Source organism: Canis lupus, chromosome 16 (genome assembly GCF_048164855.1).
Source record: "Canis lupus baileyi chromosome 16, mCanLup2.hap1, whole genome shotgun sequence".
Taxonomy (NCBI): domain Eukaryota; kingdom Metazoa; phylum Chordata; class Mammalia; order Carnivora; family Canidae; genus Canis; species Canis lupus.
Genome location: NC_132853.1, coordinates 58,270,018 through 58,295,025, shown reverse-complemented (window position 1 = coordinate 58,295,025; position 25,008 = coordinate 58,270,018). Strand labels below are relative to the sequence as shown.

The 25,008-nt window shown below is 58.4% G+C and overlaps 2 protein-coding genes across 25 annotated transcripts in view; one reads left to right on the top strand and one right to left on the bottom strand.

The window, feature by feature from the left end:
• Positions 1 to 9,652, top strand: part of DNAH17 (dynein axonemal heavy chain 17) — a 96,033-nt gene extending 86,381 nt beyond the window's left edge. For all 3 annotated transcript variants that reach the window (XM_072781800.1, XM_072781801.1, XM_072781802.1), the window contains 10 exons: positions 141 to 289; positions 1,502 to 1,629; positions 1,817 to 2,044; positions 3,022 to 3,213; positions 5,665 to 5,844; positions 6,155 to 6,337; positions 6,936 to 7,118; positions 7,369 to 7,512; positions 7,937 to 8,162; positions 9,181 to 9,652. In XM_072781800.1, the coding sequence (XP_072637901.1) occupies positions 141 to 289; positions 1,502 to 1,629; positions 1,817 to 2,044; positions 3,022 to 3,213; positions 5,665 to 5,844; positions 6,155 to 6,337; positions 6,936 to 7,118; positions 7,369 to 7,512; positions 7,937 to 8,162; positions 9,181 to 9,428 (1,861 nt within the window). In that variant the 3' untranslated portion in view covers positions 9,429 to 9,652. The remainder of the gene's footprint in view (positions 1 to 140; positions 290 to 1,501; positions 1,630 to 1,816; positions 2,045 to 3,021; positions 3,214 to 5,664; positions 5,845 to 6,154; positions 6,338 to 6,935; positions 7,119 to 7,368; positions 7,513 to 7,936; positions 8,163 to 9,180) is intronic.
• PGS1 (phosphatidylglycerophosphate synthase 1) overlaps positions 8,721 to 25,008 on the bottom strand; it is a 36,893-nt gene continuing 20,605 nt past the window's right edge. For 7 of the 22 annotated variants that reach the window (XM_072781803.1, XM_072781806.1, XM_072781809.1 and 4 more), the window contains 3 exons: positions 17,274 to 17,422; positions 12,879 to 13,008; positions 8,721 to 9,273 (listed from right to left, as the gene is read on the bottom strand). In XM_072781803.1, coding sequence (XP_072637904.1) covers positions 12,889 to 13,008; positions 17,274 to 17,422 — 269 coding nt within the window. In that variant the 3' untranslated portion in view covers positions 8,721 to 9,273; positions 12,879 to 12,888. The other 15 variants (XM_072781811.1, XM_072781814.1, XM_072781818.1 and 12 more) reach the window with 13 other exon arrangements.

Genomic DNA, 25,008 nt, shown 5'->3' with positions numbered 1-25,008 from the left:
AAATAAAAATAATATAAAATATTAAAAAATATAATAAGTAAAAGAAAAGAAAGCCCATCAAGGAAAGGGCCCTTCCCCCTGGGGTCCCAGCCCACCATGTCCCCCTTGCCTTTGGGTCTAATCAAGCGCATCTCCCTCAGGAACTTCGTGGAGGAGAAGATGGGCAGCAAGTTCGTGGAGGGCCGGAGCGTCGAGTTCTCCAAGTCCTACGAGGAGAGCAGCCCCTCTACTCCGATCTTCTTCATCCTTTCCCCGGGCGTTGACCCCCTGAAGGATGTGGAAGCCCTTGGTAAGTGTTGCCGGCCAGGCAGGGCTCAGAAAGGAGCAGCCACAGCACCGCTAGCCGGGGAGTGCACCTCAGAGCCCCGGTGGGGTGCCCTACACACCCGCTAAGACAGCTCTTGGCAGAAGCCCGGAAACTGGTGAGCACGGGCGGGGTAAGCAGAAACCAGAGTCAGTGTTGCCCGCGGGCCCGGGAGAGGACGTCATGCATGGAAGGCAGGCCGTCACCTTGTGACCCAGCAATCCCACGGCTGGTCACGTCCCAAGAATGCAAACAGGGGTTACTTTTTTTTTTTTAAGATTTTATTCATTTATTCATGAGAGACACAGAGAGCGAGGCAGAGAGAGAGACAGGCAGAGGGAGAAGCAGGCTCTCTGCGGGGAGCCTGATGCGGGACTCGATCCCAGGATTGCAGGATCATGCCCTAAGCCGAAGGCAGACACTCAACCTCCGAGCCCCCCAGGTGCCCCATAAACAGGTGTTCAAGAGCGTCCTTCACAGGGCTGTCCATTGACAATAGCCAAAAGGCAGATAAAAGCCAATGTCCATCAACTGGTGAGTGGCTAATCCCACCATGGTAGAGCCACGCAATGGGATGGTGCCCGGACATCAGAACGAGGTGCCACACGCACGGCCACATGGGCAGACCAGAAAACACTGTGCTGAGAGGGATCCCAGCCAAACACGAAGGCCCCACGGTACACAGGTCCGTGTATCTGGAACACCCAGAGGTGAATCCTTAGACACAGAGCAGGTGGCCAGGGGCCGCAGGGAGACGCTGGGGTGGGGCATCCTGCTGGGGTGATGGGAAAGTGCTGGAACCAACGTGGTCCATGTGTTAAATGTCCCTGAACTGAACACTTTAACACGGGTTTTAAATTGACAGATTTGGGCAGCCCCCGTGGCGCAGCGGTTTGGCGCCGCCTGCAGCCCGGGGTGTGATCCTGGAGACCCGGGATCGAGTCCCACATCGGACTCCCTGCATGGAGCCTGCTTCTCCCTCTGCCTGTGTCTCTGCCTCTCTCTCTCTCTCTCTCTCTCTCTCTCTCTGAATGAATAAATAAATAAATCTTAAAAAAAAATAAAATAAATTGGCAGATTTGATGTTACGTGTTTTTTACCACAATACCAAACAAAGTGGGGTGGGGGATCCCCCGGGTGGAGGGCCGAGCCGCAGCCTCTGTCAGCAGCCCCACACTCTTCTGTTCTTTCCTTCAGGAAAAAAGCTGGGATTTACCATAGACAACGGGAAACTGCACAACGTGTCCCTGGGGCAGGGGCAGGAGGTGGTGGCCGAGGACGCTCTGGACATGGCTGCGGAGATGGGACACTGGGTCATTCTGCAGGTGCGGGGGACAGGCCTGCAGGCTGGAGGTCTGGGATTCACTGAGCAGAACTGACTCCTAGGCTGCAGTGGCTCGGCGGCAGCGCTCCCGGGGAGGGGCGGACAGCGGGCATTGCCCAGAGCCCTGCTGGGGACGCCACCGGGGAGGGGAGGGACGTGCGGGCGCTAAGCCCCGGCCTTGGCCACAGAACATCCACCTAGTGGCGCGGTGGCTGGGCACCCTGGACAAGAAGGTGGAGCGCTACAGCCTGGGCAGCCACGAGGACTACCGCGTGTTCATCAGCGCCGAGCCCGCCCCCAGCCCCGAGTCCCACATCATCCCCCAGGGCATCCTGGAAAACGCCATCAAAATCACCAACGAGCCGCCCACGGGCATGCACGCCAACCTGCACAAGGCTCTGGACCTCTTCACCCAGGTGAGGCGGCCTCCCCCTCTGGGCCCGTGTCCCTGGGGAGGCCCCCAGGCCGAGTGCCCTCGGGTCACAGACAGAGACCCTCGGGGCCCGCACTGCCGGGAGCAGGCTCTGAACCCTGAGGACGGCTCCACGCTGGTCCTCGCCGCTCCGTGCCACCCGCAGCGCACGCACGCACACCCCTCGCGCCACAGAGTCCACGTGTCCCTGGAAGACTGAGGCACACAGTGTGAAATGTGCTCGAGTTAGAGCTTTAAAAACACAAGCGCGTATTTTTAATCCATTTCATGACCTGCGAGTCCGCACAGGTAAATGCAGTGCGGGTCCTGGGTTAGTGGGAGCCCCGCAGGAAGGGGCCCGGCTGGGGAGTGCTGTGGACAGGGCTGTAGTGCCTCCTCCCAGGGGGCCCCTCTCTGGCAGCGCCCTGTGGGCCCCTACCTCCTTCAGGGGGGCAGCTCCCAAGGCCCACGCCTCGCTCCCCGTCACACCACCACCTTGCGCGCTGTCCCCTGGGCGGCCCTGACCCTCCTGCAAGCTCCTAGCATCTACCTTCGTTCTCTCGGCATCTGATCTGTTCTGCACCAGAACCTTCTGGTGCACACAGGTACGTCCCAAGTGGAGTCTACAACCTCTTAAAGGAAGACACCCACCCCGTCTGAGGACACCTACAAAGATCTGGTTACGGAGCACATTGGCCAAGAACGCACAGCTCGCCATGGCTCCTAGAGAGTCTGGGCTACTGCCCGGGTGCTCGCTGTGAGGAGCGCTGACCACTGCCGAGGGACAGCACTTCTCGTTTAAGAAATCCCGGGATGTCCTGTGCTTGGGAATATTTTAACAATAGAACTGCGTTTTCTGAAATAAGTCAGGACCAGAGAGCATTCTCTCCCCTACCCCGGGGCCGCCCCCTCGCCCCTCCCGCCCCCAGCAAGGCAGCTGGCAGGGGCGGGACGCGGGTCCCAGCCTGTGCCCTCCCGCAGGACACCCTGGAGATGTGCAGCAAGGAGACTGAGTTCAAGTGCATCCTCTTCGCCCTGTGCTACTTCCATGCCGTGGTGGCCGAGAGGCGCAAGTTTGGGGCTCAGGGCTGGAACAGGTCGTACCCGTTCAACAATGGGGACCTCACCATCTCCATCAACGTGCTCTACAACTACCTGGAGGCCAACACCAAGGTAGGGTGCCTGTGCCTGGCAGGGTCCTCCGCCCACACGTCCACCCCCGACAACGCCTCGTGCTTAGGAAGGACAGAGGAGTCCTAGGCCCAGGAAAACCCAAAAGCAAGAGGCCCCTGAGACCCCCAGCAGGCTGATATGACGACTGTCATCCGGTCCCTCTCGGAATCTGACTCCCAGAGAGCCTGGGGCAGACACGGCCCCACCGCTGTGACCCCCTAGGCGGCCCATGAGCCTCTGCTCCTCCTCACTGGGCCCTGAATCCGCAGTGACAGGATGGCGGCACGGCGCCTGTGACACCCGATGGGGCGGGTGGCGGGAGGGCCAATCAGTGAGACCAGGCAGCACCACGGTCGCCAACGGTGCTGGGGGCCGGGGCCCTGGGCTTGAAGCCCAGCTCTGCATCTCACTAGCTGAGACCTCCTGGACACCTGGCCTCAAGTTTTGGGGTCCAGGTGAGGAAAGTGCCCTGCCAGGCCCAGGGCTGCTGGTCTCAGGACACCCACCTGTTTCCTGCGCTGCCCTAAAAAGTTCAAGAGCTGGGCGGAGGCAAGAGAGACCCGGGCCGGCGAGCACAGCCCTGCCCACTCACCCCTCCCTGGCCTTCCCCACAGGCGGCCGAGAAGGCCTGCCGACCCCTGAGGACCAACCCCACCGCTCCCCGGGCCCCCAACGCGCTGCCATCACCCAACTCTGAGCCCGGCACATGGTTCACAGGCTCAGTTCCCCCCAGAGGAGGCAAGAGGGCAGAAGGACCAGCGGGCAGCTATCCTGGGGAAGGGGCGCTGATGCCTACCTGCAGGTGGGAGGACGGAGGGCAGGTGGGGGGTCCACTCCCCCATCCCCGAGGAACAGATGCCGGGGAGCAGCCGTGAAGGAGTGTGGTTAGAGACATTTCTGGGGAGATTCGTGTGGGACAGTCGTGCTAGAGCTTTTTGAAGACATTTATTCAGACGCTCGCCCATCATCCACATACACAAGCCCAGGTCGGTGGGAAACTGCTCGAGAACACAGAGCATGAGCTTCAGCGACAGGCAGGACAGGAGTAAACGATACACATGGGTCCTGCGAGCAGGGACCCTGCCTCCGTCCGAGCTCACGGCCTCAACCACATAAGTGACTGCCTGCGAGGACATGGTCCACGTCCCATGGTTCTGTCCCTCCAACAGAGGGGTCGCCCAGAGCTCCCACACCCAAGCACAGACCCAACTCAGGCAACTCTCGGGGGGGACCCACTGCCCGGTCCCTGACGAGTGCTCCGGGACTCCGTCGGCAACTGCCTGTCAGCACCATGGCCCCTGCCCCGTAGGGAAGGCAGGGAAGGGCAGCCCCGGGGGCCAGAGGGGCCTGTGCCCAGCCCGCCTCTCTGAGGAAGTGAGCTGTCCCCGAAGCAAACAGGTAAAATGCAGTAAAAGCAGCTCAGCATGTACCCAGGACAACCAGGCAAAGGACAGAGTTTAAGTCACAAAATGACAATTTAGTGAATATTAACATTTTGAGCAAAATTCAAGAGACCAAATGAGGCAGCTGCTAAATGCCCAAGTTCATTCCTCAATAAACGGTGTCAGGAGGCTACCCGCCTGCACCGCCCAGGGCAGGAGCAGGACCAGCCACGCACGCACAGCGTCCAAACTGCGTAAGCTACGTGCCAGACTGCGAGAGCTCAGTGTAGACGAAGAGAGAAATACCTTACTAATGCCTTGTACGCCGACCATCTGTTGAAACACCCTTACGTGGCTGCTCCCAAATTTGAAATTCCACGTGTGACTGCCGTGTGTGGCTCCCGCGGTGCGGCCCACCCGGCCCGTGAGTGGGCTTCAGACGGTGGTGGTGGAGAGCCGAGGGCCCGGCTGGGCGCGAGGTCAGGTGGCCGCGCTCCGGGCGCCCACGATGCTGCCCGTGCCACACGGCCCTGCAGGCACGCAGCTGCACGAAGCTGCTGGGAACCGGGCGACAAGCAAGGAGACGCGGAGCCAGGCAAGCTCAGCAGGACCAGATCGGCCCACTGGATGGAGACATCGTGAAGGTGTGACCGGCGGGACTCCGTGGCCAACAGAAATGGTGGCCGACCGTCAACACCCAGTCTCCGTGGAGTGAAAGGGCTTTGGCCAGGCGGCTGGCGCAGAGTCACGGGTGACTGCTCGCTTCCGAGCAGGGATGACAGGAGGCCCACACAAGGGAGCTAACGGGGGCTGCAGGGTGGGCCTGGAGGTCCCGCTCCCGGTCCTGGCAGAGGCCAGGCTGCAGGTGAAGGGGAGCAGGGGGCGGCCCTCGTCAGAGGAGCCAGAGGCAGGAGACCGCCAAGGAGGCTCCAGCTGCCGAGTAGGACGCTGGCGGACAGGGGAGGAAGGCGAGCCTTGGACGGTGGGCCAGGCTGGGGTGACAGCTGATCGTGGGTTCTTAGACCCCGAAGGGGTGGGGGTACTTCTAACCACTTCCGTCCGTCCTTAGGTGCCCTGGGACGACCTCCGCTACCTGTTTGGAGAAATCATGTACGGCGGCCACATCACGGATGACTGGGACCGCCGGCTCTGCAGGACGTACTTGGGAGAGTATGTCCGGGCGGAGATGCTGGAGGGCGAGATCCTGCTGGCCCCGGGCTTTCAGATCCCCCCCAACCTGGATTACAAGGTGAGGGGGGCTCTCGGGGACAGGAGCTCATCCTGCAGCTCCAGGGCCAGCCTGGCGTCACAGAGGATGGGTAACCGAGCAAGAGACCAGCAAAATGAGAGGCGGTCAGAACAGCCTCTGGGGAGGAGGCGTGGGGACGTTCGCATGGCCGGGGGGCAGCCAACGAGGGGCTTAGAGAACTAGTGGGGGTCGAACAGAGGGCAAGACGTGGACGGGACGCTCCGGTCAGAAATGCTTCAGGACAGTAGACACAGGTTCCCGCGTGCACAGCTCCACACCGGCAGCCTGCTCACCGGCCGCCCCTTTGCAGGGCTACCACGAGTACATCGACGAGAACCTGCCCCCCGAGAGTCCCTACCTGTACGGCCTGCACCCCAACGCAGAGATTGGCTTCCTGACAGTCACGTCAGAGAAGCTGTTCCGTACTGTCCTGGAAATGCAGCCCAAAGAGACCGACTCGGGAGCGGGCACTGGCGTATCTCGAGAGGAAAAGGCAGGAGCCTTAATCCCCAGTCCGGGGCAGGCAGAGGGTGGGGCCCAGGACCCCCAGAAACCGGCGGCAGCCCCACAGCCTAGACCATCAGAACAGTCCCTCCCCATGAGCCTGAAGACCACAGAGGGCTCGTCCAAGCAGAAAAACTCTAGTGCAGAGCTTTTAATCCATCCTCACGGTCTGGGTTCCTGTGCAGGTCTCGTGAGCCATGAACACCTTGAGGCAGGTCAGGACATTCTGGACAAGTTCACAGCCAGCTGGGTATTGGGCTCACCGAAAAAGACCCTCAGTGCTGGGAGGCCTCGGGACCCTTTCTTGGTCTAAGGACTGAAACCCATGCACCCGGGAATGTCTGAGGGTGCCAGGCTGGGCGGGCGGCGGCTGCCATGGCCTCAGTCCCACGGCCTTGGCGACAGGACCAGGATAGTCACAGCCTGTTGGGCAAGATCCCCTCCTCTTGCCAGACACGTGGCTGCACGTCCCTGACCCTGATTCTCAGGTGACTCCACTGCCCTCTGCTCCGGGAGCCCTCGCCATGGACGTCTGGGTGGTGGGCAGGTGCGGGCGGTGACACAGCCTCTTGGGGACTGATGTCCAGGTGAAAGCCGTGCTGGAGGAGATCCTGGAGAAGGTCCCGGAGATGTTCAACATGGCTGAGATCATGGCCAAGGCGGCCGAGAAGACCCCCTATGTGGTGGTGGCCTTCCAGGAGTGCGAGAGAATGAACATCCTGACCAACGAGATGCGCCGCTCGCTGAAGGAGCTAAGCCTGGGGCTGAAGGTGACAGCATGCAGGTCACTCAGGACCCAGGGACACAGTGGAGGGGGCGAGCGGGCCGCTGCAAGCTGACCTCCCACCTCAGCTGGGTCCTGGGCGCCGTGGGACTGCCTCCCCCTCTGGGTTCCCTGGTCGGAGGGCGCACCCCCAGGCTCTGTCAGCCTCCTCTCGACCTCCGACGGCGTGGACGGGGTGGGAGAAAGCAGGCGCAGGGCACTGCCTGGGCCCCCAGCGCCCCCTCCGTGTCTCTTAGGGAGAGCTGACCATCACGACCGACATGGAAGACCTGTCCATGGCGCTGTTCTATGACACCGTGCCCGACCCGTGGGTGGCCCGGGCCTACCCCTCCATGATGGGCCTGGCGGCCTGGTACGCGGACCTGCTGCTCCGCATCAGGGTAAGGACGGTCTCCCCAGGCGTCACGGCAGATGCCCTCCCAACCCCCGGGCCGGCAGGACCACGGTGGTGAAGAGGGAGCATGTGTCCCCGCCAGAAGCCTAGAGGCCCCCACCAGCCTGGCCTTTGTCAGAGCAGGGCCGGAAGGGCTGGCCCACGCCACACAGACGCCCGGCAATGCAGGCGCTTCCTGCAGGAGGGAGGAAAGGGCGGCGGAGGTGGGAGCAGTTTCCATCACCGACAGGCCCTCTCAGCCGGAGCCCGAAGCGCCAGGGCGCCCGTCAGGGGAGCGGCCTGGTCACAGCCTCCTCTGGGCCCCCGAGTCCTTGTGCCCTAGTGTGAGGCCCTCTCGAGGCCCTCCCCTCCCCATCCCCTCATTCATGGAGCGGGTAGGTACCAGGCTCTGCTGAGGTGCGTTTCCACAGGAGCTCGAGGCCTGGACGACGGACTTCGCCCTGCCCACCACCGTGTGGCTGGCCGGCTTCTTCAACCCCCAGTCCTTCCTCACGGCCATCATGCAGTCCATGGCCAGGAAGAACGAGTGGCCACTGGACAAGATGTGTCTGTCTGTGGAAGTGACCAAAAAGAACCGGGAGGACATGACGGCACCGCCCCGAGAGGGCTCCTATGTGTACGGGCTCTTCATGGAAGGTAACGACGGTGCCGGTCTGAGAAGGCTTCCAGAGCCTGACCTGCTGGGCTGGGGACAGGGACGAGCTGAGGGGACGGGTGGGAGAAGCACACAGAAGGGGCGCGTCAGCTCAAGGCTTGACGCTGGTGGAGGCGGTGGCGCGACTCAGAGAATGTGCCCAGTCTGGGGACAGAACACGCCACACCGGGCAACCAGGCTGCTCTGCTTGGCCAGAAACAGCAGGTGCGTCCTCAGGTGTGAGCACCTGTCTCGGGGCGATGAGGGCTCCAGGAGCAGGAAGCCTGGGGCAGACGGATGTCTAGGGGCGCCAGCGCTCCTGCCCCCCACACCCCCACCGTGGCCTGGCCGAGCAGTAGTGGGGAGGGGGACGCCCGCCCCTCACCCCCATCCTGCAGAGGCCTGTTCCCTCAGACCCGCTGAGCTGAGTGACAGCTTTTCCACCACAAACCGTCCCACTCAGGGACTGATGCCACCCCCTTACCTGTGGGGGTGTCAGGGCTTAGCCAGCAAGCGCTCAGGGCTCCCCAGTCCCCACATCAGAGACAAGCACAGCAGAGGCCGCTCCCCATGTTTATTTTGGAATGACAGACAGGAAACACAAACACCATTAACAGGGTGAGTAAAAACGATAGCAGTCTGGTTAAAGGCAAATCAAAGATCCGTGTGCGTGTGCATATATGCTCGCGGGCGCTGCGCGTGCACACAAGCTGGACGATGCACACCTCCTGTGACTTTCAGCCGCAACCACCGCTTCCTGCCCCTGAGGCTGAGGAGGCTGACGGACAGGTTCTGAAGACACTACACATGTACACGGTGGCCCCGAGAGCTTGAGGCAGAGCTGTCCCTCAGAGGCACACAGTGGGGCCGCAGCACCCCCTCCGGGTCCTCTGCCCACAGCCCCCCCACAAGCCGCTCCTGCGCAGGTCCAGCCCCTGGCGTTCCCCCCCCCACAGCTGGCCCTGGCTCGCCGCTGGCACGGCCCCATGGCCACGCTGACCTCGCCGTGCCGTCCTACAGGAGCTCGCTGGGACACCCAGACCGGAGTCATCGCCGAAGCCAGGCTGAAGGAGCTGACGCCAGCCATGCCCGTCATCTTCATCAAAGCCATCCCTGTGGACCGCATGGAGACCAAGAACATCTATGAGTGTCCCGTGTACAAAACACGCATCCGCGGCCCCACCTACGTCTGGACCTTTAACCTCAAGACCAAAGAGAAGGCAGCCAAGTGGATCCTGGCGGCCGTGGCCCTGCTCTTACAGGTCTAGTGCAGCTGGAACCCCGGGTCCCCAGGTCACGTCCGAACCACAATTTCAAGATGATGTTAGAAACTCAGACTTGCCACTGCTACCTATTCTTACAGGAACTGATGGTCACTTTTTGTTCCCCTAAGTAAGCCAGACACTTTAGAGCACGTCAACGTGGACGGGCCAGAGGGTGGGGCGGTGTGGAAGAGGGGGCACGGGCCGGATTAAAACAGTGAAGTCACGTATTTGTGCTTGTCTGATTCTCTGGAGTCGCCTCCGGCTCAGTACCTGGCAGCCACCAGGGGCCCAGGGCGGGGAGGCCAACCCGCAGACCCCGCAGCCTGGAGGTCAGGAGGGCATACCCTTTCCCACAAGCAGCTCGGAGGTGTGGGTTCAGCAGCCGCGGCCTCCGGCCTGATGCCACAAGGAGAGGCCTGCCGGGGAGGGGCGGTCCGCAGCCATGGGTGCCCTTCCCAGAGAACCTTTCTTGATTCATTCAGACCAAGCCTCCTCTCTCCCTGTCCCTGACACACTACTCCAGAAGCGACTCTGCCACTCAAACACCTACTTTCTGAGCATGTGCACACAGAAAAACAAACCTGGTTCCTGGGACGACCTTAACATGTGTCCTTGGAGGTCACAGGCTTGCGTCCACAATAAGTTCCCTTTCAGGAGGCGTGGCACCTTCCCTTCCTCCTGCCCCATGGCCCCCACATCCCTAGTTGGGAGATCCCCTGCCACACCCCGACTGTGGCCGAGGGTCCTGACCTCCCCAGGGGCCACGCAGTGCAGCAGGGATGGGAGGGCCGGCCCCCACCCCCACCCCACGCCATCTGGACAAGCCCCTCCGCCTGTATTCCCAACTCGATGAGGAAAAGCGCCCCAAGCACACACCGCCCGCTGCACCACGGTGCTGGTCCCCAGGCTGCCCTGGGACGACCAGGGGACACCTTGGGCCCTCCTTGTGGCCATTTCAGCCAAGTGAATGGGCTGCCGTTCGGGATTGGCCGGGGTGGTGGCGCACAGTCAAGGGGAGGGAGTGATGAGCCAGGAAACTGGGGGAACAGGGAAGGCAGGCAGCAGGGCCCGCAAGCTCCAGGGGAAGCTTGACATCCCTGGTGTTCTCAGGCTCACACACAGAGCGCAGGGCCCTCCAGGAACATCCCGCCTCCAGCTAAGGTTTAATATGATCCTGAAGTTTTGTGAGAACTGTTTTCCAAGTAGTCTCACTGGAGCCCCAAGACCTAACTGTGAGAGTAACAATCTGGTGGGGCTCACAAAAGAGAAGGAAAAACACCCCTCAAATCCTCAGGGAGCCCAGGCTCCAGCCGCCTTGGGGCTGCCCAGCAGGAAGGCGGGGTTCCTGCCCTGGGCGCTGGGCAGCCCCCCTGCTGGCCAGGAGGGGTCGCTGCTGTCCGTCCCATCGGAACCACTCCTGCCCCCTCATCCTGCCCGCAGCCAGCAGACAACTCACTTGTAATCCCCGGTAATAACCACAAAACAGGAAGGCTTTCCAATTTTGCCTGTAGAGCCTGAAATAAAACAGCAATTTCTTCTGCACCTCCCAACTTTCCAAGAGGTGATTCACCTTTGGGTTGCAATCCAGTGACGGGGGCCCCAGGGTGCTGTGGGGGGTGGAGCCCCTGCCTCCTGGGTGGCCGCCGGGGTTGGGGGGAGAGCGCGTGTGGGGAGGGCCCAGGACGGCTGGAGGTGGTTAGCAGAGACAAAGGGAGCAGCTGAGCATGGAGGGCACAGGCCTCGATTGCTCAAGCTGGGCTATGGCACAATGTTGACTCTGGTCCCACAGAGTCTACAAGAATGTCAACGCTGTTTACCGAAAGCCTCTCTCCAAACAGAAACCCGGTGCCCTGGCACATTCTTCTGGCTTCTCTAGCCTAATTGTCCCACAGGACAATTTAATAACTGGTTTGAAGGCAAACAGCGTTAACTGATGTGCTGCTGCCCCAGAGCAGTGTAGACAGGGCCACCGCTCCACCCAATTCCCATCCACTGAAGCCTGCAGATCTGCTGGCCCTGGCGGGGGGCTGGAGATGCTGGAGGGCCCCATGCACACAGCCAGGCTGTGCAGACAGGCCAGCCACACCTTCCAGAGCCCTGAAGGGGACCAGCAGCCACAGAACCTCAGGACGGAGCCACGTGAAGTGGCTTCCGGGAATGTGCCTGCCAGGGAGGAAAGCAATCTCTCTCCCGACAAAGGATGGGCCAGCCATACCCTGGGGCCAAAGGCCTTCTCTCAGGAAGATCTTTCTCTGTGCAAGGTTCAGCACCTGGAGATGTAGAGATTGGCGGGAAGGTTTTGAAATCTGCTTCTGGAGACAGAGGGCGGTGGGGCAGCATGCTATGTGCTCTGAAGATGCCCTGCTGTGAGAAGGTGGCACAAACCAGGTTTTAAGCAGATCCAATAAAAAAGAGGTTTGTTCTTCAACAAAAAAAAAAATCACAAAGGAAAAAAAGGAGGGGATCCCACAGATGAAAAGAGACTTAGGTGACGTGTCACCATATCATCACAAGGTCTGGACCTTATCTGGAACCTCAAGTCAAACACATGGAAAATTTTTCATAAAATAAGAAATATTATAAGGCAACTGAACCCTTGAACACGTTTGGGGTATTTGTTGACACTAAGGGACTCTGGCTAAGGTTTCAGTCAGGTGTGATACCAGAATAACGTCGACGGCAGGAGAGGTTTACGAGACTTTATACTGGGAGAGGGTGCCGATATACGCGTATCCTCTAGAAATACAGACCAGTACGTAAAGATCAGAGCAAACAGGTGAGAGAGTCAAAGGTGGCTGCTGAGGGGCAAGAGAGGCAGGAGACTGCTGCGGGGTCAGAGGTCTAGCATCGCCTTCCTCTACAACTATATGTGATCTGAATAAAATTAAAAGTAATGAAAATATGGAGGGAAAACTAAAAGATGACATTAAATACAATTCTGTTTTAATGAGAGAAGCCTGGCACCAGCACCCAAGGAAGCCCCCGCCGCACACCCCGTGCTCCTGCCTCAGAGCCCCCGCACCCAGGAGTCAGGAGGTGGGTCCCATCTGGGGCCCTCTGGGCGCGAGGGCAGGGTCGCTCTGGGGAGGCACCGCCTCCACTGGCAGGCGCACCCTGCCCGGCCTCCAGGCGACGGCCCAGCCAAGCAGCAGCCCAGGGCCACCCCGCTCCATGCCTCTGTGGGCCACAACTAGAGGCTCCGGGCACCCAGTGGCAGGTTCCTCCCGGGAGGGCAGTGTCCTGTCACCGAGCGTCCCTCCTGCTCGCACTGCCCTGAGCCCCCTGCTCTATGGTGCCGGCCCAAGCCGCGGTGCTGCCTCATCTACTCCAGGCCTGGAACACTTCAATGACAACCATGGTGACCCGCGAACAGAGCCCCCGGGTCCTGGGAACACCGCCCTCCCCGCTAGGACGGAAACCCCCTGACCCACACGTGGCCTCACAAGGCAGCACCTGTTCATCCTCAGAAGAAGTTCTTAATCAGCGGAGTCACCATCTTCACCCACAACTTCACCTGCCGACTCGGCTGCTCGAAGGTGGAGGAGGACACCACACCTGAGCGTAGGTAGAGCTGCTCCTGCTCCTGAGGGAGAGGAACAAACAGGCATTAGGGTCTCCCACAGCGCCAGGTGACTCAGCCCGTCCACTGGGGCACTGGGGTACAAGGTGCCAGGGTGCTGCGGTACCCAGGCCCTGGGATGCTGGGATGCCCAGTCACTGGGGTGCTTAGGATGCTGGGGCACTGAGATGCCTGGGCCCTGGGGTGTTGTGGTGCCTGGGTGCTGGGATGCCGGGGCACTGGGGTGCCTGGGTGCCCAGCTGAGGCACAAGGGAGCCAGGCAGGGGAGGCAGGCCTGCGAGCCACCCCATCAAACCTGCCCTAGCAGCAAGCTAAGAAGCTCACGTCTCTATGCTTTTAAGACCAAGATGTGCATGGAACAGGGGATGTGGAGTGGAAGTCGAGCTGGCAGAGAGAGGATTTACAAGTTCACCCTCACTAAATGAGGTCATGCAACTTAAAGACACATTCTTGAAATGAGGGAGTAGCTCTTTTCTCAAGTTGGCAAAACGTTCTGTCACAGGGTGACCCCGAGCCGCCAGACCAGGGAGCCAGGCGTTCCCATGCACTCCGCGGCTGGAGATGGGGTCACGGCTTCTTCCCAGAGACCAACTTGGCAACAGGTATCAAAGCCTCAAGAAGCTCCACTTGTAGGAATTTATCCCAGGATGAAAAGCTATGCTCTCAAGACTTCTGTGTGCTGCTATCTATCACAGCGACATTTATAACAGGGAAAAACTGGAAACCACCTAAATGTCCACCACAACTAATTAAATAAATAAATCCGTATGACAAACCAGCCTGCACCACAAGATAATCATGTTCTAGAAAAACGACACGGAGAATACAGCCCTAATTTCATTAAGAAAGAAGAGACAAGTCATGCCCTGTCACACAGAACAAGAGGGAATCCTCAGGATGATTTCACTGATGGCTCTGAATGGAGGGACAGGCGTCTTCCAATTTTTCTTAATTTTTACAATGAATGTTTACTTTTAAAAACAAGCTTAAAAACACTCATATTCTCTTAAACTGTGCTTAGAATCTTTGAGAGGAAATACTTTTTTAAACAAACACCCTACAAGTCCTGTGTTTCCATTTATAAGGTATTTGATGAAGAAGTCAGAAAGTGATCCCACTTGTTTCCACCACACAGGGCTGAGAGGGCGATCCCTCTCTGGATCTCTGCATCACTTTGTCCAGAAAATACCGACTATCCCACACCATTATGAAGACCCAACAGAATGGCCTGGGAAACGGCCTGGAGTGGGCCCAGGAGCACCAGAGGGGGGGGCACGGAGATGGCACCGCCCTGTCCCGCCCCAGGAGCAGGGTGTGCTCTTCCCTGGGGGCAGGGACCACCCAGCAGGAACGGGGGACAGCGGACACCTGGCCTTGCAGAACACTACGGGAAGTGTCCACAGCTTTCCTGTCCAGGGCTGGGCGGCCCCAGGGCCCGGACTTCATTTCTCCTGCACAGTTTTCAGGCTCACCCCCCTGGCCACTCCGTTGGGGCCAGGGTCCACGTGGCACTTCCCAGCTGAGCGGACTCCTGGCCGCCAGCTCGAACCCTCGGGCCTCCCGATGGCAGTGGCGACGGCCTTGGTCCCCGGCTGGACGTGCCTGACAGAGGAGCCGCTGAGGGCCTAGGGGCCAAGCGTGCAGACGTCTCCACAGACTCCGCTCCAGCTTTATACTTTCAAACGAATACTCAGCCAAGATTTCAATTAAATTACCAGAAACACTTAAGGTTCCTCACAGACCCCACGACAGAGCTGGAGGGGGAAGTCAGCTGACCAAGGTTACAGTGCTGTTCAAGGGAGTCTTTCTTGGGTCACAAGTGGTAAACTGTGTTCTCTGAACAAAACCAGGAAGCTTTCAGTTTTTATTGTGTGTACTGAGTGAAGGGAGGGGCTTCGGATTCTGATAAAAATATCTCTCCATTCCCAGCGCCCAGTGCAGTACGAACAGGGCCCTATCCCGAGGAGAACGGGGCAGGGACACGGGTGGCCGGGGTTCTAGGGACTTTCTGGGCTGTGGGTGGGTTGTGTGGCTAGGCAGTCCCAGGATCAGGCACCACAGGGACACCTGGTGGGAGTGCTGGGGGGCCTGGGGGCTGCGGTCCGACAATCTAAGCATATAGGTGGAATTACCTAGAAATGCCATTTTTCATTTCCAAAGCACAAAAATCAGTATGGCTCTGAAGAATGGAAGGGCTGCACCCTTCTATAATCTAAAGCCCCTGGGATTCAGGTTTGGGAAGAAAAGGAAAATATCCCAAATATGTCATTTAGGAAAACAGCTCCTGACCGCAACTGGCCCAGCTTCTCTCCAGATCCAGGATGTGGGTTCAATCCCCATACTTGGGAAGTCGGGGAGAGCCAGTACCAGGACCCTGGGCACAGGCCTGGGGGACTTGCCCCCACAAAACCCCAATCCATGGGGAACCAGTCCTGGCCCAGTTCTCACCCACAACGCTACCGACCCCAGGGCAGGGGCTCACAGGCTGAGGCGTCTCTGCAATGGGTACAGAAATCCAGCAGACCCCACCGGGCTGCAGCCCTGACCCTCTTGCACCAGCGACTCCAACTGGAGTCTCAGCTGCAAGGCTTCCTCATTTTCTGGAAGCCTCACCGTCGCAAGAAACCTGCTGAGCAGATCAGATTCCGCGCTGGCCACCCAGAGCACAACCGCTGCCACTTCCTCTGGCCCCTGGTCGCAAAGGCCTTCCCGGCACCAAGGCCCCACCGGGCCGCTGACAGGATTCCCAGACGGCAGAAGGCAGGTCCCAGGGACAAGGCAGTTACCATGCCCTTGTCCAGCAACAAAGGCTCCCACAGTTTCGCAACAGTCATTCCCAACACTGGAGAATAAAAGCTTCACAAAGTCAACAGCCGAGGCTTCTGAGGTCTGGCCCTCGGCAGCGTTATCTGTGTTCCTGTGACTCAGGAGGGAAGCTGGCCCTTCCACGGAAAGGCCACTCTCACGCGCACAGAACGGTGTCTGTGTTTTCCGAGTCCAGCGGTGCTGCCACAGGCCACCAAACACACAGTCCCACAAAAGAACTAACCAGTTCTCAGGAACCTTCTGTTTTTCTCTAAACAGACAGTAAAATATTCCACCACCGAAGAAGGGCTGAGATAGCTGCTGCCCCAGGGAGGAAACAGGGTTCTCCCCGGCTTCTCCGGGCCGTTAGCCTGCCAGCAGTATGGGGCCCAGGGTCTCCGACCCCAGCTCCAGAAAGGGCTGCCCTCCTCACTTCCAAGTGGCTGAGAGCACAGGCCTGACCTGTGTCTTCCAAGGGGAGCAGAAGGCTCCTGGACCGGCCACCTGCGCCCGATGGCCAGTGCACCCCAACGGGCCGAGCCAGACAGAGCAGGTCAGGTTTCCACTGTGGCCCCAGTTCCCACGCTCAGGAGGACAGAAGGACAGAAGCCTTATTACAACTGCCAGCATGAGAACAATACCACAGAAACTCCAAGATGCTGCAATCCCCAAGGAAAAGGGGACCTGCTGGGCCAATCGCTATCCCCTGGGGTAGCAGGTAGGGGGGCAGGGGGAAGAGGCAGCCACAAGTTTCTGCCCATCCCACATATCCCCCACCTCCAAACTCCGCAAACACACCACAAGCGGACCCTGCTGCTGGCCGGCCCCCTGCACCGTCCCCTGTGTGTTCAACCCCAAGCCAGAGCACTAGCAAGGGAGACAAGGCAGAGCGAGAGGCAGAACCCAGGTGACGCGTGCACACAACTCTACGGCTCAGCGACGTAGCAACGGGGCTGCCCACGCCCATGACATTACGCTGTTCTCCACGAAGCCCCTCTGCACGGTGCTCTGGCTGCTTCCTGACGTCTGCCCCTTCCGTCTCTTTGGTCAAAGACACTGGCGCCCTAAGTGCCCATTCTGCCTCCTGGCCGGCCTTCCTGCGGAGGCTCCTGCCAGCGGCCCAGGGCCTGAGTGAGCCCAGCTTCCCCACCTCTCCCGTGGCCCTCTGAAGCTGGGGTGTTGAGGTGTGAGAGAGGAGCGCTTGCGACCCGCATAGAGGGAGTGGGGCAGGAGCAGCTGCCGCAGCAGGACAAAAGCAAAAGGGCATGCAGTTTCTAAGGGCGGGCCTGTGGGGCTCCTCTCAGGACCAGCCTTCCAGCCACCAGCAGGCTTCTGAGGACTCGGGGTCCTTCTCACTGGAGACGATGGCGGAGACAGCCCTCAGGGGACCCGGCGATGTGGGCAGGGCCGAGCACCCAGCTACCACCCACTCACCCCAGCAAATCCCACTTGTCCCAACCAACCTGGTGAAGTTGCTGCTGCAGGGCCCGGCTCTCCGTCACTATGGCGATCTGGGCCTCCAGGTCCCGGTGAACTGACCTGTACCCAAAATTAGGAGAGCCAATCAACGTGAGACAGGGCAGGCTGCTCCCTGCCAGGTACAGCCAGAGGCCTGCAGGGAAAAGGAAACGTGCAGACAGGAAATGAGCACAGCATCTGCCGAGAGCCTCTCCACACTTCATTCAACCTAAGAGAAAAGCAGCCCGCTGGGAATGAGCAGTCGGGCGCGATGCGCTGTCCGCTCAGGGAGCTGCTCGGAGGGCAGGAACCTGGGCAGCCGGCGTTCCCAGGAAGCCACCTCCTCCTGTCTTGCCCAAGCACAGCGAGAGGTGGGTTTCTCAGGGAGCCCCTGGATGCCCATGCTCAGGTTCTGCTTTCACCACCCCGTGCTAACCACAGCCCTTCCCAGAGGCTTCAGGGCCTCTGATCCCCAGCTCTTTGAACTGCCTCGGCCACATCCTGGCCACTGGAACCTGAAGCCCACCCTGGCCAGAGACTCCATGGCCCTGCCATGAGCACCAAGGGGAAAGACCCCACTGGGCTTATGGCAGCCTAGGGGACAGCAATGCTCCTACCCAAGTCTGCGGGAATACAGCTGTTGCCGGGGGGAGATGGGTATGGAGGATACACTCCATCCTGCATCCCTTCCCACCCAGGGACATGCAGTTCTCTGTCTCGGGCTGCGGACACACCACACCCAACAGGACACTAGATGCGCGTCCCTGCTAGGGGCTCAGGGACAGCCAAAGCCAGACACGCAAAGTCCACTAGAGGCCGGTGGAGGAGAGAAGCTAAGAGGACCTGAAAGTTTCTGTCCCGCCCCAGAGAACACCATTTCCCCTTTTCTGCTAGGAAATGAGCCGGCTGACAACACAGCTGGACAAAAAGCAGGGTACAGTACAAGCAGCCATGGGATAGAGGATACTGCCCCCATCCCCCGGGATGCTGACATGTTTGTCAGGAAGGCTGCAGATGGTCTCAGAATCCTAAACTGTGCTCTGAAACAGACGCCAGGCAGGTGGTCTGCTGTGCACCCGTCCCCCCTCCTCCGAGTCCCATGGCCTGCTGGCACGGTCCAGGGCCTGTCACAGCTACTTCTTCTCCTAAACAGGCTACTCCCAAAACCTGACTTCCCAAGGACATCTGCTGCCCTGGACTTCTTTTCTCCTGCAGGAGCTCAGACTTGGGTCTGGCCTCTGTCTCTTCCTCCACACTACACCATCACTGGCACCCAGAACGCTCGGCCCAGAAAGCCCAGCCCACTGTCCGGTGCTGGAGCCGGCCTGGCTCCCCTGTGAGGCTTGCCGGCCTGCTCAGAGCCCGCCTCCTCACACCCTCCCCACCACCGCCGGTCTCTCTTCTGCCAACATGACCCTTGTAAAGGGGCCCACAGGAGCGCATGACCATCGTGAGCGAATCAACAACATGTAATACACACCAAGAAGCCTAAAATAGAAGACCATTTCCTAATTCTCACTCAGAGCAAGAGCATTTCCAAGAATACCTTGGGTAAGAGATGACGATGCTCTGCTGCCTGTTCCTGTAATGTGCTCGACCCCCCCACACACACACAGGGGCCACATCAAAGCCGCCTGCCTGCCTGCCTGCGTATGTCACTCAGCCAACTGTACCGCCCCATGGGGCCACTGTCGCGTAGGCAACCATGTGGCTCACCTTATCTTGTGTTGAGATACTAGGGGTGCGCTGGCTGGCCCCTAGCATTCTGTTCCAGATGCCCAGGGAGGTCCAGGTGGAACAGGTAAGCCTTGACTGCTTCAGTGCCGGCCCTCCGCCTCCACTAGGCTCAGCTGCTTCTGCCCCTCTTTCCACAAAGCCTGAGGCTGGGGGGGCCAGGACCAGGGGCTGACCTCCCCCAGCCTTTGAGCTTCACCACCTGCCACTGCTATTCTGACTCTCTCAATGTCACAATCAGAAAGACTCAAAAGCACTGGGGATGCTCCATGCTCCTCATGCAGCCGGCTCTCCGGAGCCCGCTCAGCTGGGAGCAGTGAGTGTGTCCAGCAGTGAGTATGTCCCCAACACCCATGGGGCTGGCACTGGCTAAGGCTGATGTGAACCATGCCATCCAAGGCTCCTGGACCAGAGGGCAAGACTGAAAGGACCTGGAGGGCAAGACTGAAAGGACCTGGTCTTCTGAGTATCTCTTATTTCTGAAATCTGCCTAAACGTAGATCTATTACTTACAACCTAGGGGCCAGCCATGAGAGGCATGTAGCCCATCCCCGCACATACCAACAGCTCCTCGCCCCAGCTTCCAGCCTGCTTTCGTTACTGACCACTAACAAGCTTTTTTAGACCTGTTTTTCCTAATTGCCAGCCCCAAAGGAAATCCTGCTCTCACGGAATCATATCTGCGTGCTACACAAAGGTGTACCCAGATTCTATGTGTAGCGAGACGAGAGCTTTTCAGTACCCACCCGCCACCATCGCCCCATTGGGAAGGCATGAGAGACACCTGTCTTTCAGCTTTCCTCTCTGGCCCTGGCTGGCCTTGGAGAGCATGTGCGAGTGAAGGGCAGCACGTATCTTGAACCTACTGGCCACCTTGGTGAGACCTGCAACTGCCCCACCACTTCCCCCTGTAGACCCATGTGGACTGGGATCTTTCTCCACATAAAGACCACAGATGTTGAAGCCACGTGGTACCCATGCCCCAGGAGATCAAGATAATGCCCCATGAACAGCCCTTCCAGGTGCAAGCTCTCTGAAGGCGGGACGTTTCTGCTGCTGGGAAAGACCTAAAGGACAGCCGGGAAACCTCCATTCAGGGAGGGACTCCCAAGGGTGCATCCCTTGCTCTGGGCCTGAGCACAGAGGCTGAGAGGCAGGCTGGGGCCTCTACACACTTCCCAGCAGGGCCATAAGCCTGTTATCAAGCCCTGACCTTTGTGCCCAACGCCTCTACCAACCTAGCACCCATAAGACTAGGAGCCACTCGGCAGAGCCACAGGAGTGACAGCACAAGAGAGGACTGGCCGTGGGCAGCCCTCAGCCCAAGGGAGCACGCTGGGGTACACAGATGACTGGACGGAATCCCAAGACTTCTGCGGGCTCCCAGCTCTTCAATGAGAGCCCTCACTCCCTCACCCTGGGCCTCCTCTCCTGCTCTGCCCACACCTACACTACAGTCCCTTTTCCACACGGTCCAGCGCTGTGCATGAGCAAACCAGGTGGCCCCAGGGCTCTCACAGCGCTCCCTCGCCAGGCCTCTGACCTTTCCCATGGGCCCGGCCACCTCCAGGCCTTACTCCCTCCCGACCTGCCCCCCTCACTCCTCCTCATGCCCAGCAGTCTCAGGGCCTCATATTCCTGTTCTCTCCACCTGAACCCTCCAGCCAGGGTCTGTGCTTGGTGAATGTCCCCTCTGCAGACAGGTCTTCCCAACCCGCCACCTAACCCCCAGATCCGGCCCAGATCCCTCCTCCTGCTATGGTCATAACCCGTTCCATCACCTGACATTTTATTATAATATATTCATCTACGGATGCCTGGGTGGCTCAGCAGTTGAGCATCTGCCTTCGAGGAGACTGCATCTCCTTCTGCCTGTGTCTCTGCCTCTGTGTCTCTCATGAATAAATAAAATATTAAAAAAAAAAAAAGACAGATTCATCTGTATGTATCTGCTTCCTATTAAACTAGACAGATGCCTGGAGAGGGCAGGTCCCCAATGATGGATTCCCAGCACCCTGAATCCTGCCTGGCACACAGTGGACACTCAAAAAATACTTGTTTGAACGAGTAAATGAGGCTAATTGTGCATCTTCCAACATATGATGACGAAATTAAGTATAAAAACCTCTGAGTTCTAAAGCAGGTGCTCCAGACCGTTTCTGGTGAGAGGCTGTCCCTGAGGCTCTCTTCAAGAAAAATGTCATCTGGGCAGCCCGGGTGGCTCCGTGGTTTGGCGCCGCCTTCAGCCCAGGGCCTGATCCTGGAGACCCGGGATGGAGTCCCACATCGGGCTCCCTGCCTGGAGCCTGCTTCTCCCTCTGCCTGTGTCTCTGCCTCTCTCTGTGTGTCTCTCATGAATGAATGAATGAATGAATGAATGAATGAATGAATGAATAAATAAATAAATAAATAAATAAATAAGTCTTTTTAAAAAAAAAGAAAGAAAGAAAAATGTCATCTTACACCCTCTCCTTCACTTCCACCACGATATTCTGCAATAAACTTCAGAGGACTCTCAGACCCTACAAAAATCTAAGGGGACAAGAAGACACCACAGTCGTGACCTCAGAGGGCTAAGCAGTCACCTGTTACACTCCAGACCACTTCAAGAGGCCGGGAGACCAGGCCCCCCCCTACCCCGAGCAGAGTGGTCCATGCCCCAGTGCACACCTGCCAGCACCCCACTGAGGCACGCGTGCCGGAGACACACAGGGCGGAGTCGCCCCAGCTCGCACTGCAAGCTCACCTTTGGGCACCAGGCCAAGCCGCCTGTCGGGAAAGCAGTAAAAATAGTGACAATTCTCACAATCATTAACAGATTCCTCTGTCAGCAGGAGCCAGAAATCTCTTAATCCAATGGCCTACCCCACCCTAGCCACACACATTGTACTGGCACTGCTACGGTACTGCACCCAGAGGAAAGGCAAGTCTACATCCCAAAGCTTCTCTTATTTTCTTTTTTTCTTTTCTTTTCAATTTTACTTATTCATGAGAGATACAGAGAGAAAAGCAGAGACACAGGCAGAGGGAGAAGCAGGCTCCCGGGGGGAAACAGATACGGGACTCGACCCCCAGACCCAGGATCAGGACCTGAGCCACCCAGGCATCCCTCAAAGCTCATTTTCTGATTCTCCTCCGAGATACCCCCAACTTGGATGTGGCCCCTGCCCAAAGGGGCTGCTGGGTGGGCTGGGGCCAGGCTCCCAGCAAGAAGTCCCATGACAGCACCAGCAGCAAGGCTCAGGCCCACTCCTGTCTGGGGAGTAGACACAAACATCCTCCCGCTCAGGCTCCCCTGGGGCTGCCACCTCCTCGAGCCCTAGAGATGCTGGTTGGTTGGCACATGGCCAATGCAGGGCTTACAATCTCTGACAACCACTCTGCACCTGGCCCTCGAGCCCTGCTCTCCACTCTATAGCAACTGAGATGTCCTCTAGTAGGTGGATGGATGACCAAGCTGTGGTCCAGACAACAGTATGTTACTCAGCACCACCAAAAGACATAAGGGTTAAGGACCCTAAACACGAGGTGCCTGGGGGGCTCAAGTCAGGTGGGCAGCTGGCTCTTGGTTTCGGCTCAGGTTGTGATGTTGGGGTTGTGGGATTGAGCCCTGTGTCGGACTCTGTACTCAAAGCAGAGTCTGCTTCTCCCTCCCCCTCTGCCTTTCCCCTCACTCTCTCTCTCAAATAAGTCTTTATTTAAAAAAAAAAAAAAACTTAAATGCACATAACTAAGCATAAGAAGCTAGTCTGAAGAGGATACAGATGGTGTGAGTCCAGCTGCAGGACATTCTAGAAAAGGTGAAGGGATGAAGACAGTAAAGGGACTGGTGGCTGCAGGGGTGGGAGGGGGATGGACAGGAAGCCCAGAGGCTGTTCAGGGCAATGAAAGCCTCCATGTGACACCATGATGACAGATACAGGTCCTCACTCGCATGAACCCATGAATACAGAACACCAGGATGACCCCTGACACAATGTGGACTCTGGAGGATGACAGTGTGTCAACGCCGGATCATCGCTTCTGAAAGCGCGCCCTCTGGGGCCAGATGCTGACAGTAGAGGAGGCTGGGAGAGAATGGCGCAAGGCAGCTGGGAAATCTCTGGAGCTTCCTCTCAGCTTTGCTCTGAACCCAAAATGCTCTAAAGAAATTGAGTATTTTAAAAATACATACATAAAATAAATGAGAAAATACAAACTTTCACTTAAAAGGGAAAATATAACTACACAAGCTGTGAGGTGCTGTGCTGGGCACCAAATGCCTACACAATAATGAAAGCATAGTTGGGGAAAAATACGGACACCCAGCACCGAACTCAGGTGACCGTTCTGCAGCATTACAGGTGCTTCCAGCTCTCAGAGCCTTGCTGCACCCCACCTACCAGGGAAGGAGCGAGGGCCAGGCCACAGGCAACTGCCCAGGCATGAACCCGCACAGCTGCCGGTGGACTCTTGTCTGACGTGGATGCCCAGCCGCCTCTCCAGAGGCCAAGAAGACGCAGCTAGGACCTCCAACTGTAGCAGAGTCCTTAAGGGACCCCCAGGGGGGTGGGGGGAACGGGAACAAAACCACAGGTGACAAGGACATCTCTCCTCACCGAGAAATGCAAGACCTCCATGGGCCCACCTAGCAGCACCCACCCCACGGCCCCTGGGATGCCTCCCCTCGGCTCTCGGCCACTTCACAGAAAGCCCAACAGAATGTATGTCAGGTCACTGTGCTCTCCTGAAGGCGAACCACTGCCATCGCCCCGTCTTACATGGAGGTTGGACCAGGTCCTTACACATTTGCCAAAGGTAAATTTGGCCTGAGAATTAGGCTTAAAGAATCCAAGTCTGGTGGCGTCACCAGCACGACACATGTACACAGGGCCTCTCCGCATTCTGAATAGGTGGTCTTTGCAAAAAAAACCCCAAAAAATGAATGGACCACATTGCAAAAGTCTCTAGAGTAGGTCTTTAAATAGTGGATGATATTGCTGGTACTTCGAAGCAATATTAACATGACGTATACTCAAGTCTGCTAAGGATGCTAAGGAATCAGCAAAGCAGAGCATCTGGGTGGCTCAGTCGGTGAAGTGTCTGCCTTCAGCTCAGGTCAAGATCCCAGGGTCCTGGGATGGAGCCCCGCATTGGGCTCCCCGCTCAGCAAGGAGCCTGCTTCTCCCTCTCCCTCTGCCCGACTCGTGCTCTCTCAAAAAAAAAAAAAAAAAAACACCAAGGAATCCGCAGTTTGCCAGTGAGACACCTCTACTCGGTAGCCCACCGAATACAGTGAGCACTGCTTCCACAAGTCACCTCCAGTCTTTCCAACGAGGCATCTCTACAACTGCTTGATATCCTCCAGCCGGGATAAGCTGGAAAGGACTGAAGGACACACCCCAGTGCTTGGAGCCTTCTGCCATTGGACTGAGCTGCTATCCACTGGCACCTACTGACCGCTGAGGTCACCTCCACGAGGAGGATGCGCCCCAAGCCAACCCTGTTAGCTTCCCACAGGCAGGGACCAGGCAGTGTTCCTGCATCACTTCACTCACAGGGCCACAGCAGGTGCAAGAGTACCCCCTGCCTGACTCCTGGGGGGTGGGGGGACAGTACTGTCAGAGCCACAAAGATGTGGACACCATGAACATGGGCTCCTGGCTCACCGTCCTCACCAAGGGTTCACGGGAGCACAGAGCGGAGATCAGCCAGGCCTGCCCTGCAGGAGCTTGAGTAAGACTATCAGGCTATGGGCTACTTGGCCACAGGCAGGCATAAACAGACACCATCTGTACCCAGCACGGGCCTTGCAGAGAGCCTCAGTAAACCCAGCCACCCACCCCTGCCACCACCTGGGCTGCTCGCTCCTCTCATAGGCTGCTCTGGGGACAATGAGCATGCAGGAATGAACCAGAAAAGGGGGCCGACTTAAGGACCCCCTACACTGATCACAATAACAGGAAAGGACCCTGGCCGCTGACCTCAATACCGAGTGATCTCTGACCTCGGACCCCTGGCCTTCAG